General features: G+C 39.0%; 1 protein-coding gene across 1 annotated transcript in view; it reads left to right on the forward strand.

The window, feature by feature from the left end:
• Positions 1-19,672, forward strand: part of LOC134866653 (cadherin-12-like) — a 57,600-nt gene continuing 37,928 nt past the window's right edge. Inside the window, exons 1-2 of the mRNA XM_063886926.1 lie at positions 1-187; positions 11,789-12,387. Of these exons, the coding sequence (XP_063742996.1) occupies positions 12,082-12,387 (306 nt within the window). The 5' untranslated portion in view covers positions 1-187; positions 11,789-12,081. The remainder of the gene's footprint in view (positions 188-11,788; positions 12,388-19,672) is intronic.

Raw genomic sequence — 19,672 nt, forward strand, 5'->3', positions numbered from 1 at the left:
GAAAAAGATAAAGAGAGCTCAGAGGATACACACAGAAGAGAATGGAAGAGAGGGAAAAGGGCAGCTTAGAGCGTGCTTTGGTCAGACATGTGGAACTAACAGAGGGAGAAGTCACCGCGGAGAGACAGAAAGGAAATATTTGGACGTAGTCTCCTCAGCAGCAGCTCGAGGGACACTGAGCATCTGTGTGAGTAACTGTTCGGCTTTACACTGCTCTCACTGCTTGTTTGTGAGAAACTGAACAAAAGAGTACCAGAGTTCTTTAAACAGAGTGTCTGGCGTACTTGTGTGTTGCTTTGTTTCAAGTGTAGCCAAGTATCAAGGGTGTTCCTGAAGCGTGGGAGGTGGGACAGTAAGCCGGAGGGGGTTGGGGAGCGTCTCAGCGGCTCTCTTAAATCGATTAAAGAAGTGACAGCTAAAGAAGCAAGAGCTGCAACCGGGACATGCTGTGCATTCCTGAGCAGAAAGCCACATCTCTGTGTGGTTTTCTTTCATCACTTGATTGTGGAGCTTGATTGCAGGAAGTTCAGGCTTCATTGAGCTGTTAGGGTTAGTGGACAGGTGTAGTTAGAAAGGAGTGTGGCAGATTGTTGAACACACAAGTGAAGCAATCCTTTAATAGGGGAACTTTTACAAGAGGTCAATGACATATTTTTTTATTAAAACCTAAAAAGAGCATATGGTGTTTGTATTAAAGGATCAGATGTTCTCTCTCCTCTGTCAGCTGTTCTGTTCTGTAGGCTAATACTTTCAGAGTGAATCTATAGCCTACTGCCTGAATCTGCTTCATGGTTCCACTTTCTTTGGTTCATTTGTTCTGTTTTTAATTCAGCAGGTGAACCTATATGTTCATAAAATAGTGTGTGTGAGTTTAACTGTGTGTGTTCAACTAAAGCAGAGCATTCTCTGTCAGCTCAGATTGTATTCCTGCTTTTTAAACTGTAGTATGTGGTCTGTGTTTCAGTGTTGGTGTAAAGGCTGCTGACTGGATATGCTTTATGTAAGATATACAATCAATTTGGCTCCTAAATATCTTGGTTTCTTCTTTTCTAGGGTTTATTAACGAGCTAGTAGTTGAAACAGAATACAATTTAAAAGTAACTTTCCAAACCCTAATGATTACCGTTACTTACCATTAATGTAACAACCCTTTTCCTTTCATCCCACAGTCATTTACATTATTTGGAGAACTGAAGGGTGTAGCTTATCGGATTGCATTGCAATCATCATTATATTGATAACTATGGGTGTACAGTTTATGAGACTGATGGTTGCATAACATTACTTTTTTAATCACACACATGCCAGATGAGGAATTTTAATCTCCTTGCAGAAACATTGTGATTATCAGACAGTGTAACATTCACATTGTTCAGAGAGCGCTGTTCTGGATATTAATGCTGGAGTGGAGTTTGTCATTATGACATAACTCAATGATAAGAAAAATTGGATGAAACAATAAGGAACACAATGAATGAGTTGGCGGAAGAACAATATTTTATGATAATGTTAGATAAGGATGAGTGACTTTGAAAAATAACTCATTAGAATTTTTGTGACGGATATTGGAACTGTGATTCATAATATTAGATGGAATGATCATTGTTGAAACATTTTTCATATTATCATTGAATAAAAACAAAAACGATGACTGTGATTTATAAACAGGATCTGTGCCATAGAAGGAGTTCTCTATTTATTGAGTGTGTAGAATACTGTTTGTAGACTGGGACTTTTCTATTGCTCCACAATATTTGACTCAAATATTTTAACAAATCTCTTTAACAAATATGTGAATAATACACTAGTCTACTACTTTAATTATGGCACCTGATTAAGATTGGGTTGATTAAGCCTGCATCGCATATGTATTTATACTCATATGATAACATAATCCACAACATGGGATAACTATTACAGTGTTACAATACATACTAAAAAAATAAAGATGATTTAGGCAGCTTTTCTTTATAATATCTTTTTTTTTCCTATTAAGTTACATTGTTCCGTTTCATACATGGTTCATTTGAGTAAAAAACTGCCTTTTCTCTTATATTTATTTGCATTTCATTTGATATTCAGGTTTCCAAAACTAACAAAGTAGTTTAAACTAGTAAGTGCTAACTTTGATCACAGTGTTATATATTGAGGTAAAACCATTTGTATTGTTTTATTGAGTTGAACGGAAGTTTTCACAGTGTTAAGAATTCAGATCTATCATCAAACATCAACAAACCATAACGACAGCATTCGACTGAGCATTACAACTATGGTTAGGGACCCTAGTTGTATACTTAGCCGAATGCTGTCGATATGGTATTTTAAAAGAAATGACCCATAACTATGCAGGGTCACATATAAAAGACTTATGCTGGGATGCCTCCCTATTGACTGCTGCCATGATGGAGTCTAACGTAGCTTCCACATTGTGTTTGAATGTGTGTTCAGTAGAAGTCTCTCTTGGATTATACGGTATGCAGTTACACCTTTGACAAACAAGGTTGCACACTGAAGAAATGTCTCTTGCCTGAAAGTCTACTTCATAAAACCTCAGAACTGGAGCGTGGTGTAGATGGACAACATTAACAATTTGAAACTTCTTTAATCTGAATGGAGTTACATATCAAATACATATCAAGTGGCTCTGCCCTGATCTCTAACAGCAGCTGGTCTTAGGTAAAGGATTTAGGTATCGGAGGATTGACCTCATTAGATAACCTTACTATGATTAAAGCTACGTGTAGATGTTGTTCACCGAGGCGGACTGGATATCAAATGTATTCGACTATATTTCAGAAATGCTGTTTTTTTAACAAACATTATGCCATATGGGATTGTTGGACATGTGCATACATTCAGCCCAATACTGTGACAGCCTGTACCATAATCAGATAAAGCAAGTCCTCTTGGTTTAGCAATCAAGGTACGTTTCCATTCATCATGAGCAAATGGAGTTAGCTTAGCGGTCATTGAAGTAGATCTGCTCCTACAGACAGATCCACTATCATCGTCATCGTTGATCCCATCATTTGGGATTTGTTAATCAAACTACCATTTCCAAAGTCACAAATGTTAAGCTAATACACACTCACAGTGGGAGCATGATAGCTGTCTTGAGTAATGAATCAATGCTAATGTGATAAATGGCATGCACAGGCTCAGGAATTACAAATGAAAAGCAGGCTGTTCAAATCAACACATGTAAATTGAAAGTCACCTGCCAGGTTTTCAATTAGTATTGTCATGTCTATCTGATAAATCATTACTTCTGATGCTCTTCTGTAACTATTACAAGTATTAGAATGTTTACTTTTGTTTATTGACATAAGTCATGATATCATCTGCATAGGAGTTACATTGTAATGTGCCGTCGGAAAGTAGATCAGGGTTGAAATCAGGGTTGCGGTCAAACCCATGTCTTTACCTTATCACTATAACTTAACCTCAGTAAGCTGTTAAAAGGTGAACAACAGTGAAAAAATATCCTTCATAACCGAGGTTAATGGAATTCAAAGAAAATGTAATAGTGTCTCCTAATGGTTGCTTGAAATCATCCCCCTCCTGTCCACTTGTATTAATCAACATGAATCCCAATACAATAAATAAAACGTTATGCAATATGTACATAATCTATCACTGTGCAAATCACCATTCAAACATGTAAAGAATTAAGAAGCACAACACATGTCAATAGTAACCACTGTAAAATGTTGACCTTATTTGATCCTCTTACAGTAATCAAAATTGAGAATTTGAACGCTACCCTGGTCTCTGCAGGTGAGGTATATGTATAGCTCATGCTTTGAACATAAGGGTATCATGTTAAAACGAGACACACTTTGCTGACATGAAGCTGGAATAACACATTTCCCATTATGGGATGCAACTATTGGTCTTACATTCAAAGAACTAACACATAAATGTGAGTCTCCATCTGGAATGGACAGAAATAAAAGTACAACTGCATTTCGCTTCTGATTCAAATGTAGACGCATGGGAAGTGCCTCGGTTTTCTCTCTTTAAGATCGCTGCTACGGTAACTTCCGTGTCGTGTCAATCCTGGTGAGGAATTCATGCTGCAATGACCAGAAACATCTTATCTTTGCCTCAAATCTGTCCTCGAAATGTCTGCATACATACATTCATGATGCATACTAAATCATTAATTATGCAGTTTATTCTGTACAGTGCTAATGGCCACCAGAGAGAAAGTTAGACACAATAATAAACTGTGGGTCAAAAGATGTATGTGCTCCATAACGTACACTCTGATAAAATACAGTACATTGTGTATCTTATTATCTAGAGTACTCTCTTGTATTGTAAATACCCTGGTCACTTCATGCTCCGGTGGAGCATCCAGATGTGAACAGCAGTGATGTTGCTGCTAATACAGCAGTGTTTGCCCTCAGCAAAAGAGGAACACAGATGCGGTCATTCATAATGGATTCGAGGGTAAAATCTTACCTAATCCCCTCTCAAAGCACACCTCTAAGCACATGTCTAATCACTATTCCACACGCCAATGAAAGTTAAGTAAAGCGCACACAAACGCAACAATCCTTTTTTTCCATGCTAAAGAACCAGTAGGGTTTTAATTTGACAGTTCATTTTGGATAACAGTATTGCAAAAACAATAAAAAAGGAAATGTGTTTTTATTGTCCCTTTTCATCTGGTATCAGCAGATTCCCTGTCCACAGGGGCTGTGGAAGGATACAGATTAACGTAATAAAAGTTACAATAGATAATGTGCAGCGAGGCAGCCATTTATGAAAAAAATAGGACTGCCCGATGGCAGAACTGATCAAGGTTTTCTGTAACTCTCCAAGTCTGTTCACATTGTCTTTTCCATGAATCAGTCTTTAAACACTGCCAGAGCCCATACCCTGTTCCTGTTAGTGTTTACTTCCTGTCTGTCTTCTTCTCTGATGTCCAGCGCTCTGTCTTTAAACCTCTTTTGTTTTCTTGACTGGGGACGGTTTAGCCATCATGAATTCAACGTTTTGTGAAAGAAATAGCAGACAACTTCATGTCGAAATTAAGCAGTCAGGATAGAGTGTTCAACAGGTCCTGTTTCTAAATCTCACGGAAAGTGCATACGTGTTATTATACAATTGTAATGAAACTAGAATGGCATTTTGAGAGCACAGACCTCCCTTAAGCCCGATGGTGTGTTTCTCAAATTGGAAAGTTGATGATCTGCCTGTGCTGTGTTCATGAGCTGTTAGTCCTGATGCAGATTATGCTATAAAGATGTGTTGTATCCTACTCGATTGTTCTGAGCGTGCAAACAACAAATGGAAAGTGGCCTCTTAGTTGTAGTTGTTCCAACCTGAGGGATGTTACTTGCTGGCAGATGTGGAAGAAGTACTCAGATTATTAACTTAAGTAAAAGCAGCAATACTATTGTGTAAACATACTCAGTTACAAATCCTGCAATCACAATTATACTTAAGTAAAAATACAAAAGAATAAGCAGGAAAATATACTCTAAGTACCAAGTGTAAAAGTAGTCATTATGCAGAATTATCTTAATGGTGCACTTGGGATTTGGGATGTTGCAGTGGGGTTTATTTGAATTACTTTATACACTACTGGGTAGCTTAACCTATAATTATATATGATCATTTATTTATATGTTGTAAACTGAAAACAGGTGAAAAATAAAAATACCCAAGTAGAAAAAAGGCCCCTATATTTTCACTTTAAGAACAGTATTTGAGTAAATATACCTGGATACATTTCACAATCTCTGGGTGGCAAACACAAAGGTAGAACATTGTTCAAGTTTTAAGACACCTTCTGAATTGAATTAAAGAAAAGGTGTGAACACATACCATATCAGGAGGTGTTTTTGATTTGAGGCCCCAGGATTATCATTTTGAGTTGTTGCTGCCACACAATGTTTGGGAAAAAAGGACAATAAAGAAATAAAGATGTGTTGAATTACTCTTGCTATCGTTAAATACAGGATGGTAAAACATTGGCAGAGTTTCTGTGCAGCTCCGACTGGAGCCGCTCTTCTTGTTCCACCTCAGTGGATGATTGATGACTTCTGGGTTCTGGGATTTGCACCTGTCTCCCCCTGCTGTCTCCGTGTCTCCCCCGTCCTTCCCTCTGCATGCTCTGCTTTCCCTCCTTCTGTTCAGTTGCTTTATTGTCTTTATTAAATATTGATGAAATTACATTATCAGTGCAATGTATCAAAATTAGATTTCCAAGTTTGAACGTAATGACTTCTGTAGGTTCCACCAGCAAGATAACTCCCTACTATTGTAACAGTATGTTGGTGTGAAGATGTCAAAGAATACACAGTTTGTTCTAAAACATTAGTTGTGTGCCCAGCAGTTTTGTGGATGTGGAGGCACTGGCTAGTATCAGAGACAGATTTGATGGGATATGAACCCCATAGAGCTAGCTTAAATTCGCCACTCAATTGGGAGCTTTCACAATTACAAGCCCATTGGTTCGGCTTTGTGACGGTTCATATTTCCAGGCCCATTAACGGTTAAAATGCAAATTCATTTACACAATTTTTACTTATTAAAAACTTGTGAAAATACATTTTGCATGGTCTTACCCTTACTTTGAAAATGAAGTCCAGTGGCTTATCCCTGTGGAAAAAGATATCTGTGACGTTATTGTGGAAGTATTCTTTATTCTTAGAGAGTAACACCATGCTCTTGTTTCCTGCACTCTGTACAGTTTTATGACATTTTCCAATACTTGGCCTTTAAATATTTTATTAGAGAGAGGACAAACTTATTGTAGGATAGAACAAATAGAGTGTAAAGAGGTAAAGAGCCGGGTCTTGGACTCAGACTATCTGCCCGGCCTCTCCCGGAATATGACATTTTTGCACACACTTCACTGATTTACAGTTATTCCTTTGTGGTTTAACTACTGTCGTCTTGATCGGTGTGTTAACAATAAAAAACACTTTTTAAACCGTATTAAACACCTGTCCTCAAACACACACACGTACACACACAAACCATATATCTTTACGGTATACAGTATACAATATCTGGCCTTCTGACAATGACTAGCTTTTCCTTGGACACAATCACTGCCAACTGCAGTCTCAGTGAACTACCATTGCACCCCATTAATGTAATCAATATTTATTTTATTTTATTTGATATGTTCGTATGTAGTCTATGATGATGCATTTTGTGGACTTCAAATTATTTAAAAAATGTAAATTATTATTCTGGTTTCAAGTTTCAGGTTGTGTATTTCTCTGTTTCTCAAGCTAATTACTGTTTCATTTACATTAGTATATTTGTTATATAAGATATACAAAAGTAATGACACAGAAATTAATAAATATTTTCACCATATGTTGTCATGCATTTAAAGACTACTTCATTACTTTTAGCAAATTATTTAAACATAATCTGCATAATCACAATACTGCAGTTTGATCAATATTAGCCATTTCCACTACTGATGTTTGTTTTACTTGGAGAAAGAATCTGTTTATGGTATGGTGTTCCCAGGGTCTGTCTAATATTGTATTCATGAATTATGTATTAGCTTTCTTCAAAACAAGATAAGCTCCTTTAATCAGATTATTCCAATTCAATTAACCAATAAAAACAGGTTTCCTCTTCACTGGGTAATTTCCTGAAAACACAATTGGAAAATAATAACTATATGCCGTATCTTCAGTCTTTATAAGAGCCTGTGAAAGGGTGAAGACATATTTTTACCGTCAACCTGTCCAGAAAACATCATGTATTTGATGGCCTGGGCAAAATATTAAACCGTGTCTCTGAATACATTTTTTCTGTGTGGCCCTGCAAGTGAGCGTGAGGAGAAATCATGGCAGACATACAGAGCTGTGTTCAATGGCCACAACCCCTGAATGCCAAGCATGGTCCACTGGGAGAAACCGCGCTGGTGACTGCAGTCGTGTCTGCACGTTTGCCTTTTGTCTCTTTTTGTTTGAATTTTTTCCAGGAGTCTCTTTCCATCCATCATGTCTCCTGTTGGCACTTCACACCCGTACAGCTCCTGTTGAGTCGTTTTTGAGCTGAATTATTAATATAACCATATGTTAATATCTTTAACGATTAGACCTTTGTTTTGTTAGCTTTATGTGTATTTTATATTAGAATGCCCTCTCATCATGGGCAACGTAAGAGGACTGGCTAATGAAATGGACAAGCTAGCAGAGTTGGCTAGGAATCAGACAGACAAGCTAACGGTGTTAGCAAGGAGTCGTATGCAATATCTGGAGTGTATTTTAGTGTGCTTAACAATGAACCTGAGTCTTCATCAAATCTTCAATATGAGCCTATGAATTAATAAGTATTTTTGATTGATTGATTGATAGCAACCACGCTCAGTCCGCCCACAACATTGATGCTGCATCCAATTATCTCTAAACTCCCTACAGTAAGTGTCTGTTCACTGTTGTCTGAGGTACATGGGTGCTGTCGGAGATGTTGGCCATACCAAACTGAAAAACACAGTTTGAATAATTTAATATGATGGCCATAACACAAACCTAGGATTGCTGAATTATCCATGAAACTATTGTGTTTCTATGTCGAGGAACATTGAGCAGAATAAGAGAATACAACTTTGAAATGAAAATCAACAGAAGAGGCAACATCTTCTGAGACAAACCGTTGTGGACTGGAAGTCTAAATGCTTCAATCATGTAAAAACATACTACTCATGCACAAGGTACTTCATGCTATGGTGACCATGTTTAGGTATTTATAAGATGTATAGGTTGTGAAACATTGAGCAGTTGTCGGAATGTACCGTGTGTGATGGTGCTCTGAAACATAATATAAAATATAAATATAGACTGGAATGAAATAACAAAAATATACAGAGTGTCTTCTCAGGTGTATACACTCGTTTTTTTCTGGAGCTCTCACACACACAAACACACACACACACACACACACACACACACACACACACACACACACACACACACACACACACACACACACACACACACACACACTTTACTATTTTTTGTGCTGTGTCTTAGCTAAAAAGTTCTAAATTGCTGCCATGGTTTCGTGTGCGGCTGCTCATCCTGAATCAGTGTGACGCTGTCTGGATCTTTAAATATCACAGCAAAGAAACTGGGCCTAAATACCCCTGCTACTATAGCACCACACACAGACACACACACACAGTGTACGCTAGCTTAGCTAACTGAGTTATTAGTCTTATAATTTGTTACAGTCTATCGTGTGTTAAGTAAAACTTACTTTTATATAAATCATGCAACAATGTTAACAGGGTTGGGAGGGTTGCTTTAAAAATGTATTCTGTTACAACTACTAGTAACCTGTGAACAAATGTAATCAGTAACCTACTATAAATAAATAACAATAAGATGTTTTCATGACAACAAACAATGTTAGTTAAAAACGCCCTATTAAACTTTTTGGGGTTTTCCCTTCCTGTAGTGTGTTAGGTTTATATGTTTCTGTGCATCTAAATAGTTTGCAAAGGCTTTAATCCCTGTGTTTCCTCCAGAGGGAGCTTCCCCCCCCCCTTTTTGAAACACCTCCATTGGACCCCTTTGTTTACTTCCGTAACATAGTGCCATCACTACGTAACACTCCATGCTTCTAGTAGCTAGTGCGTTAATATGTTATACGTGATAGGCTAAGGGGCGGGACATCTCTAAGCGGTTGACCAATCACAACAGAGCCGGCCAGCTAACCAATCAGAGCAGATTGGGCTCTGGTTTCAGACAGAGGGTGAAAAGAGTTGCTGCAGCACAGGCAGTATGAGAAACATAAAGAGCTTTCTGAACATTAAAGCATGGAGACATGTCCATGGCACATTTATTACTATAAGCTCTCAAAGTGATCCTCACTTGACCAACTTTGTAATATTTTTATTTTGATAATGTCAAAATCTGACTGTTTTAACTTTTAATGTTAACTAAAAATCTAAACTTGACCTTAAAAAAAGTTGGCATTTTACTTGTGGAAATGGCACCAACTCTTAAAAATCTTCATTATAAACTGCTAATGTCCTCCCTGTGGGCCTGGGATTATTCCATCATAATTTCCTCAGTAGAGTGAACAGGCTCCTCGGCTCCTGGTGTCTCCTGGATGTGTGATTGGCAGGATCATTAATTAGCTTCTTAGTGTTAAGTGGTGCATGGAATATTACCGCAGACACCTGTCCATTTGGAAACAGTTTCCCCATAAAAAGTCCAAGCAGCTCATCCCAAGTGACAATTTCATCACAATCAAATATATTAGGTTGACTGTTTTGGGTTCCTCACGTTTGTATGGTTTAAAATAGTTTTGTGGTTTTTAATTTGATTTGTATATTTACCATGAATGGATAAACATTGGGTGGATGAATGACTTAATTCTGCTCAAAGGGAGCATAGGCATGTCTTTATAGAGCACATTGTTGTAAATACATGCATATTTTCTCTGATAAAATGCAAGACACACTTAATTATATCATAATACAAATATTTGCTTGGAAGCCAGTAGAACAACCTGCCTGAAAGTTCTAGGACATCGAAATTTGCAAGTAGGTTATCCACTCTGAAGTACTCCTCCACTCGCATTGTCCTTTAAAATGATTTTATTACTGTGTGAGGTTATTCGCCTGACTAGGTTAAAGGCTCTGTGGAGAACACACACACAGACACAGACATACACACACACACACACACACACACACACACACACACACACACACACACACACACACACACACACACACACACACACACACACACACACACACACACACACACACACACAGGCAGTTTCACCGTCTCTTGTTCCAAGGAGCACTGATCCATGATGTTCTGCCTGTGTGATGCTGTAAGGGGCAGCAGAGCACACAAAGTTCCTCCATGACCTTACACACAGCAGTGAAGATTCTTCACGACAGCTTTCTGTCTTTTTTTCTGTACTAATCTTTGATTTGAAGAAATCAGAAATGTTTTATTTCGCTGTGGGGAAATTTCAATTTGTACAGCAAAGAGTAAAGTGCAGATTAAGACAAAATTAAACATAATAGACCCACATATGTTAAAGAAATGCAATAACATGTTAATTAAAGGGGTCCTGGGACATGTCTCCATGCTTTAGAGTTCAGAAAGCTCTTTATGTTTCTCATACTGCCTGTGCTGCAGCACCTCTTTTCACCCTCCGTCTGAAACCAGAGCCCAGTCTGCTCTGATTGGTTTGCTGGCCAGCTCTGTTGTGATTGGTCAATCGCTGAGAGATGTCCTGTCCCCTCAGCCTCTAATGGAAGCCAATAGAAGGGCGAGTGTTATGTAGTAATGTCACAATGTTACAGAAGTAAACAAAGCAGTCCAGTGGAGTCCTCAAAACACTCATTGTCAAAAACCCGGTATACAGTAGGACCCATTTAATGCTTTAAACATGTTGTTATATTCTGTAAAGTATTTCATATTCCCTGGTGTTGGGATCTATTGAATAAATAAACTTGCCATATCTTCAGAGGTAGATCGTTGTTGAAAACATTTTTCTTTGAAATATTTGTGTTCTTTTTTTTTGTTGTAATTTAAATGAAACCAAACAATTTCCCAAGTAGATATCTACTCTTGGCCCTCAAAAGGTCCATGAACAGTTGTTCCTATGAAAAGGAGCCAGCAAAGATCCAGTCTGTGGCCAGATTACAGATAATATTGATGTTTCTGTTGATAAAAAGTGCTCACTTTGAATCTTTGTTCATGTGATAAGATTTCTTTGTCCCAAGGTCAATTATGAACTTTCACATTCAACATTGTCTTCTCTTCAACTTTAGGTGTCTGAGCTCAGGACTGAGAAGACAAGGTGCTTATCTGGGTTTCACAAGAACAAACCAAAGACGTTTGACTTCAAACACAAGTACATCAACTCCTTACTCCGACTTATCGCTTCAGCAAGGACGATGTAACAACAGATCCCTTTCAACAAATTGGGTCGGACTGGAATTGAAGCACTTCGTTAATGCCAACCTTCAGAACATATCCACTTTTGGATGCATGTCCATTTCTATGCTCGAAGTAGCCAGATTTTTAAAGATTTTACTAGCTTTTTTACCTGTGATATTCCCTGATGATCACAAGGGAATATGTCTTCCTGTTTCTGGTGGGCTACTGTTTCCTGTTGGACTACAGCTCCCCAACCCCCATGCAAGCTGCGCTCCAGAGCAGAACTAAGCCTGGAGCGATGTCAGCTAGGTGGGGTGACGGAGGTAAGAGAGTGAGGGCATCTTTGAGGGACGTTCCATCTCTGGAAGACATGACCAGGCTGAGGAGACATGGGAGGTGGAAGCTCCAGCGGAACAAGAGAGGATGGGTGTGGAACCAGTTCTTCATACTGGAGGAGTACATGGGGTCTGACCCACAGTATGTTGGAAAGGTAAGTGCAATTTGTACTTTTTAACATGTGGTGTTTTTTCTAACAGCCTTGATTTGAGTGGGACTTGAAAACTGAAGGGATCATTTAGGTAGAGGATAATGTGCAGTGAGCAGTCATTAATCAAAAAGACCACCGACCGGGTGATCAGGAACCCGACATGAAGCATGCATCGTGCTACTCAACTGCTTATCACACGGTTACATACTAAATCAACCAACGACTCCACGCACAATGTTGATTTAAATTGATTTTATTTCTTCTGGTAAGAAAACAAATGGTCCATTCCACTTCACAGTGTCTTTTCCATCAACCAGTCTTTAAACACTGCCAGAGCCCATACCGTGTTCCTGTTAGATTTGACTTCCAGTCCGTCTTCTTCTGTTGATTCCTCTGATGTCCAGCGCCCTGTCATTTAACCTCTTTCCTTTTCTTGCGCTTTCAGTTTTTTCTTTTCTGGGGACAATTTAGCAGCAGACGTTAAATTTACCAGACCTCTTTCTCTGAATTGATATGACTATACATACTTCCTTGAACCTCCCTAGCAACGGTTTGCCTCCCTTGCAGCGGTCTGTTTCTGAAAAGTCCAAATTGGCAAATCAGAATCTAGTATTCAGCTAAGCCGTTTAATAAAGGTGGATATTAGTAGAGATTTAAGATGATTACCAAGACAAACCATCCTACATATTGTAGTAACACACCTGAAAGGAAACTCTTTAGTGGGAATAATGTCAGAGTATCATACTGTCATAGGACTAAACTAATACACTGTAAAATAAACTGATGGTTGATTGAGAATGGCATAAATGAGAATCTGTGCTATACCAGTGGTGCAGTGACAGATTAGATTCAATTTAATTGTCATTGCACAACAAAATGCAGTTTGCATCCAACCAGAAACTGCACAGCGTACATCAAATGCATGAGGTTACAGTATATTCACATATCAGGTTCACAGTAGCAAAAGGGGGGCAATACACAGACACATTTCTATAAATAAAGCCTATATAGATAGGGTGCAGGAGTATGAAATTAGTGGTGGGCAAGTGCTGTAGTTCCAAGGTCATGGCTGGGGTTACTGTGGGGTGGAAAACACTTTCCTGAGCTTGCTGGTGTGGCATCCGAGGCTCCTTCAATTTTGTATTTCAAGAACTTTATTGTCATTGTAAAGGTTCAACATGTTTCTGTGCTGCTGGTCCCGTAGGTGCAACATACTGGATATACATTTAAAATTACAAATAGGACAAAAGGAATGAAACAACCCTTAAATGCTAGTAATAGAGAGACATAACAAGATGAGAATACATCAATATTTACAGCTCCTCCCTGATGGAAGGAAGGCAAACAGTCTGTAGTTGGGTTGTGAAGGGTCCTTGATGATGTCACAGACCGGGTACACGATGGCAGGAAGCGGTTAACCAATAATGTGTTGGGCGGTTTTCAGCAGCCGTTGCAGGTCTTTCCTGTCAGCTACCAAATCACAGCGAGATACGTTGGTGAGAATGCTCTCGATGGTGCAGCGAGAAAAAGTTGTTCAGGATATGAGGAAAGATGGGGTTTTCTTTAGCCTCCTCAGAAGGTGATGTTGTTCATTTTCAACCAGACAGGAGGTGTTGAGGGACCAAGGAAGATCCTCAGAGATATGAACGCCAAGGAATAGAGACCTGTTTCACCAGTCCCATTTATGTGCAGTAAAATGTTGGAGGATTGACCTGATTGTGAATATTCATAATTGAATAACTTGCCTAGCAGCTCTGTCTGTAAGAGTCTGAATTTGGTCTGAGGGAAGATTAATGACTGATCTGTCATTGTTATGGTTTGGTGGAAGGTTCCTAAAGTGGCTCTGGCCGATTGTAGAAACTTTCTGATGTTCTGATCCAGAAGGGTGGTGTTACCTCGTTCACTGTCGTTGAGGCAGAATAATAATATCCCTTTATGAAGTTCAGGAGATGTTGGGGTGTTGTTCCTGATTATATGGATGGCATGGAGTGAGTTAACCCCCAGGTAGCTGTCAACCTGAACTTGTTTGTCCTGAATTGGTGGAAGGCGGGGGATGTTAGAGTCCCCACAATAAGGATTTGGTCAAAAAGACCAATTTACTATTTTGTCTCCCTGATGTTCATGGCGTGTGAATAATTTGGTGGGTGGGAGGTTGAAATCCTCTATTGTCAAGGATCTGGAGCGTCCTGGGTTGGATTCTTGGTTGTTGACTTTTAAATTTGAGTCTCCGTTTGCTTCTCTGTTGTCTTCTGGTCTGGTGTTGGTTGAGTTTCTGGTGGTTCTATATGGCAGTAGGGAGGGTAGGTGGGTTCGGGTCTTGGGACAGTGTTTATGTTGGTGAGCAGTACCCAGGGTGGAGCATTAGGTAACAGCATTAGGTAATTTATGGACCACTGCTAGTGAGACCCTTATCCTTAATCAGCCAGGACAGAAGCATTTTTTTCTGATCATTTAACCAGAAATTAGAAGGAAAATTTGTATTTAATTTTATAACTTTTATTTGTGCAGAGCTGCTGCTGATCAATAAAGGCACTCTCTGCCAAAAAAAATATCTTCAAAAAAAGAGGGATATCGGCACACTAATAGAAACAGCATAACTCCTACCTCAGTGTCTGGCAGCCATGTGACCAGGCCAGAACTGGCCATCAGGAGGTTAGGTGGCCCGCTGGCCTGAGGATTCTTTTTTGTTAGGTCTTGTGTCTGATATGATGTGACGGTCCTGCCAACCGATCATACATTAAAGCCCTTGAAAATAATATGATACAGTACAGTACCGGTACTTTTTGTCTCTGTGTGTCATTCAAGTTTGGCACGATGTGTGTGTGGTGTGTGAGAGAGAGAGCACACGATTAAGGGATTGAGACTCAAACATTTGCAAGGCACACCTTATTATGATTATTAAAGTTAGAAAAAATAACAGAATAAATAGAACCAGTATGAAATCATTCCAATGTACATTATAGGAGAGTAAAACAAAATACAGTTTAAAGGATGAGTTGTTAGTGAAATGAGATTGGATGAAAAGAAAACCATTTAATTTGGTTAAATGAGATAAGACAGACTTTAAAACTTGTTTACTGCTGCCTCAGAGAGGAGCAGGGGGAGAGAGGAGGGAGAGAGGAGAGGAGGGAGAGGAGGGAGAGAGAGGAGAGAGAGGAGGTAGAGAAGAGAGGTTAGGAGAAACATTGAGGATCCCAGACACACTCACAACTCTAACTGTGTGATAAATAAACACGTTTATGTAATTCAATGTAATGTTCATGTATTATTGTCTATAGTACAGTATGTTATTGATTATGGCCATATTCAAACAATTGTTTGATTATTGCAGATCTTTTCATATGGGTGTTTAGAGGTGTACCCCGTAGAGCTAGTCTCTTAATTTTGCCCTCAAAGTGCACCAGATTGACGCATTTAACTCCTGGGGGTTCATGCCCCCACCTAAAACATGTTCACATGGATCGGATACTAAATCCATTTGCACACCTTTTTTATATATTAATTTATGTCAATATGTTTTTATTTTGGTAGTAGAACCAAGGACCAGCACAGGGAGACTGGCAGGTAAAAGGCAAACAGTAGGGCAAGTTATTGAGTGAGATTTGAATATTGTAGGGCTACCACTATGGGCATCAACACTGTAATTATTGAAGATTCAACCAGCAAAACACCCAAAAAGCTGGTATTGGCCTGGCTGGGTTCATAATCCCCATCCTGACTTGATGTCCCAGAGAGGTCACTGAGAGGAGACGGAGAGACTTCTGTTAGGTCAATGAACACTGTTAAGAGTTAGCTCTGAAAAAGAAACAACAGCTAAACTAATACTTCAGGAAGCTTCATTGGATTGCTTCTATTTTGACTGCAATCCTTTCTCAGTTCTTCACTGTTGGTGCTTTATTCAGGTCAGGACCTGGAGCCAGACTTCACGTGGTGAGCCTCACACATCAATATTTTAATCAACACCAGACCAGAAGTGTCCTGTATGATCATGAGATGAGTCTTATGGATTGAAAAAAATCGTGTATAACTGCCCATGTGAGTCATAGGTTAAAGTGATTGAGCTGCTTATCCAGGCATGAGTCCAACATGAAAAACCACCCTCAGATTATTATATTGGTATATTTGTGTGTCTGAACTATACCAAACCAACATACCAATGTTACCTGTGATGAGAGTGGAGTTGTCCGTGGTGCTGAAACTTGGGAAAAGTACCCCTTTTCCCCAGAAATCTGTTCAGTTATGGTTCAGTGCTGGGGCTAGCTTGGTTCTGAATTGAATAAACTTGCTAACCGCTTAGGAACGAGTTTGCTTTTCCACTGACCGGAGCCCTGTAGGAGCCATCCCATGACATCATCATTAATGTTGCAACGCCAGCGGGAATATCGCTCACAATAACAACGATGGCGGACTGAGTCGGAGTGACGTGGCTGATTGTTAGCCACTATGATTTAGCTGCATTTACAGACTGCTGGAGTGGGAGGTCACTTGTGTTCCAATGGTGTATATCTTACTGTCTCCTAACAGTCACTGCCACTGGATGTCCCACCAGTCATGTGATATTATGTGATATAATGGTATTTCAGCATAAATTGACAATATTGGGCAACATGGTGCCGTTTCTAAAGGCTAACAGCGCTGAAACCACTTTGGTTGAAAAGGGATTCAAGGGATGGATAAAAAGCTCTGATTTAAGATGATGGGGACTTTCACTGAAAGAGACTTACTTTTTCATGAGGCAATAAATAATAAAGTGTGTGCCTATCTGACCTCCTCAGTCTCAGATCATGATGCTGCTTTCTCACATCAGTGTGTGACATCACCGTACATTTAGCTCTAGTAGCTTTCGTGTCATTGTACATTACGCTCACAGTTACATCGTCATTATGAATCAATAATGAATTAATACTCAGTACATGCTTGTCCCAGCTTATCATTTTGTAGCTATTGCTAATAATGTTCCATGTGGTGGATCAGCTCCTTGTCACTGTGATATCAAACTGGGAGAGAATCCTCCCATAATGTGATTGGGAAACTGTAAAACTGACACGTAGAAATATCTGTCACAAACTTCCACAATTGTGCAGATTGAGGCAGCAGAGATTATCTGTTGTTACTCCTAAGGAAGAACCAGGCTCTGGAAATCAATAAGAAGGACAATTCTGGGGTTGTGTCCACATGTTTAAATGCACTTATTGTGGTTTTATATTAAAGTACCAACTAATAAAATGTAATCTAATGCTCCATGCTTCCTATAATGCAACATGAAAGCATCATTTAATACATAAGTATTAGTGGTGAAAGGTTATTAAGTATATTTAATCAAACACTGTATTTAAAGAGGCCTTTTATGACCATTTTTCAGTCTTATTTGCAAAAAAAGGGCCCCTTTAAGTACAGTGACTTGTACTCTACTTGAGTATTTCCATTTTATGCTACTGATCTCCTTCCTTTTTATTTAATATTAACAATATCAGTTCCTTGGGATGATTATGTTATTATTAAAAACTATAAATCACGTGATACCTACCAGTACAAAAGTTCTAAAAGTTAGCTCCAACTTTACTAGATGCTGTTTAAAATGATGAACACATTAATGCATCACTCATTTTAATCCAGTGATATAGTAAATAATACTTCATAAATCGACATTTTTCCGAAAAAGTTCTCCAAGATTTGATATTTGAAGTTCATTTACCAATTTAAAAAATCATTTTTACTTTTCAAATGTTAAATGCAGCACTTTGACTTGTAACAGAATATTTCTACACTAAAGTTTTACTACTTTTACTTAGGCCAAAGTACTTGGTTAGTAGTAATTTCTACAACAAACATCTCTGAGCTCCCTGGTGCTACCACAGACTCGTGAAAGGCTGTCAGACGTAGTAAACTAGCTCCACCCTGCACCCAGGGTAATCTGCTGCTGGTGCTAATAGAAAAGCTCACAGCTTGATGAGAAGCGGGGGGGCTACGTGGAAGAAGGGTGGCAGGAGAATAAGATGACCTTCCTCAACTCTGGGTTTTCGTGCTTAAACCTCTGTTGGACCTGAGGAGGCAGCTGGTTCAGAAGATTATGGACTCAACACATCAAGTCCTATCAATTACCCATTTCCTGTATCAGGCAAACAGGCCACCCGAGGTGATCCACTGCCCCGCTCCACCTGGAGCTCAATCTGTCTGAGATGATGGAGTGATGCAGGGTTTTCAATTAGATTTTAGAATATTGCAGAAAATAAGCTCCGTGGCAAACACAGGTGTATGATACTGACATGTTTTATTCAAAAAGATATTATATTAACACCACGTTATGAGTTTTTGAAGCGTAAATTGCCAGAAGTGAAAAGCTAACTTTTGGCTATAAGGGAAATGCATCATGGTGGCATTGCTGCGAGTCACCAACGCTAAGCCAAAGGCGGCTAATGTTTGTTGGGTGACGTTTAGTTTGTTAAGTCACCCTTTGAGTATAGTTGATATATATAGACACAAACACATAGGCCCGGCCCTGACCAATGTGCTGCCCTAGGCAAGATTTTAATCATGTCCCGTCACTACCCCCCAGAGGTTGAGGTGGAACCTCCCTGGATTTCTCTCCTCACTGGTCATCTGTCACAATAAAAGGTTATTCTTTTAGCAGAATGCAGCAAGCAGGAAAGAGTGTGTGTGTGTGTGTGTGTGTGTGTGTGTGTGTGTGTGTGTGTGTGTGTGTGTGTGTGTGTGTGTGTGTGTGTGTGTGTGTGTGTGTGTGTGTGTGTGTGTGTGTGTGTGTGTGTGTGTGTGTGTGTGATCCGTGTTCTCCTGCCCAAAATGAAATTCCTATCCTTGATCAGTTTTGTTCAAGGTAAGATTTGGCATTATTTCTCAGTAAGGTTTAAAGTAAATGATGTGTGTGTGTGTTGTGTTTCCACTTGTGTGTGTGTATTATTATATATATATATATATATATATATATATATATATAAAACAACTTAAAATGGAATAAATCTCTCATTTTTCTTTCTTTATATAATCAGCCTATAAAGTCTTCTTTGCCTTGCAGATACATCTTTTGCCGCTATGGTTCTCTGAAGAGTCTTTAGCAAAGACAACAGATGCTGCAAATTACAATAATTCATTTTGAACTTATCAAAGCTTTAAAGGCCTACTGAAGTGCAGCACTACACACCACGCAGTCGAATAGTACATATACAACTGAATAACATATATCATTGCAACCCGTGTCATTGCGGTCGAATTAACAGAGTAATTAATTATTTAAAATTGCGTGTCAGGAAATCCCTGAAAATGTTCTTGT

Source organism: Eleginops maclovinus, chromosome 6 (genome assembly GCF_036324505.1).
Source record: "Eleginops maclovinus isolate JMC-PN-2008 ecotype Puerto Natales chromosome 6, JC_Emac_rtc_rv5, whole genome shotgun sequence".
Lineage (NCBI taxonomy): Eukaryota > Metazoa > Chordata > Actinopteri > Perciformes > Eleginopidae > Eleginops > Eleginops maclovinus.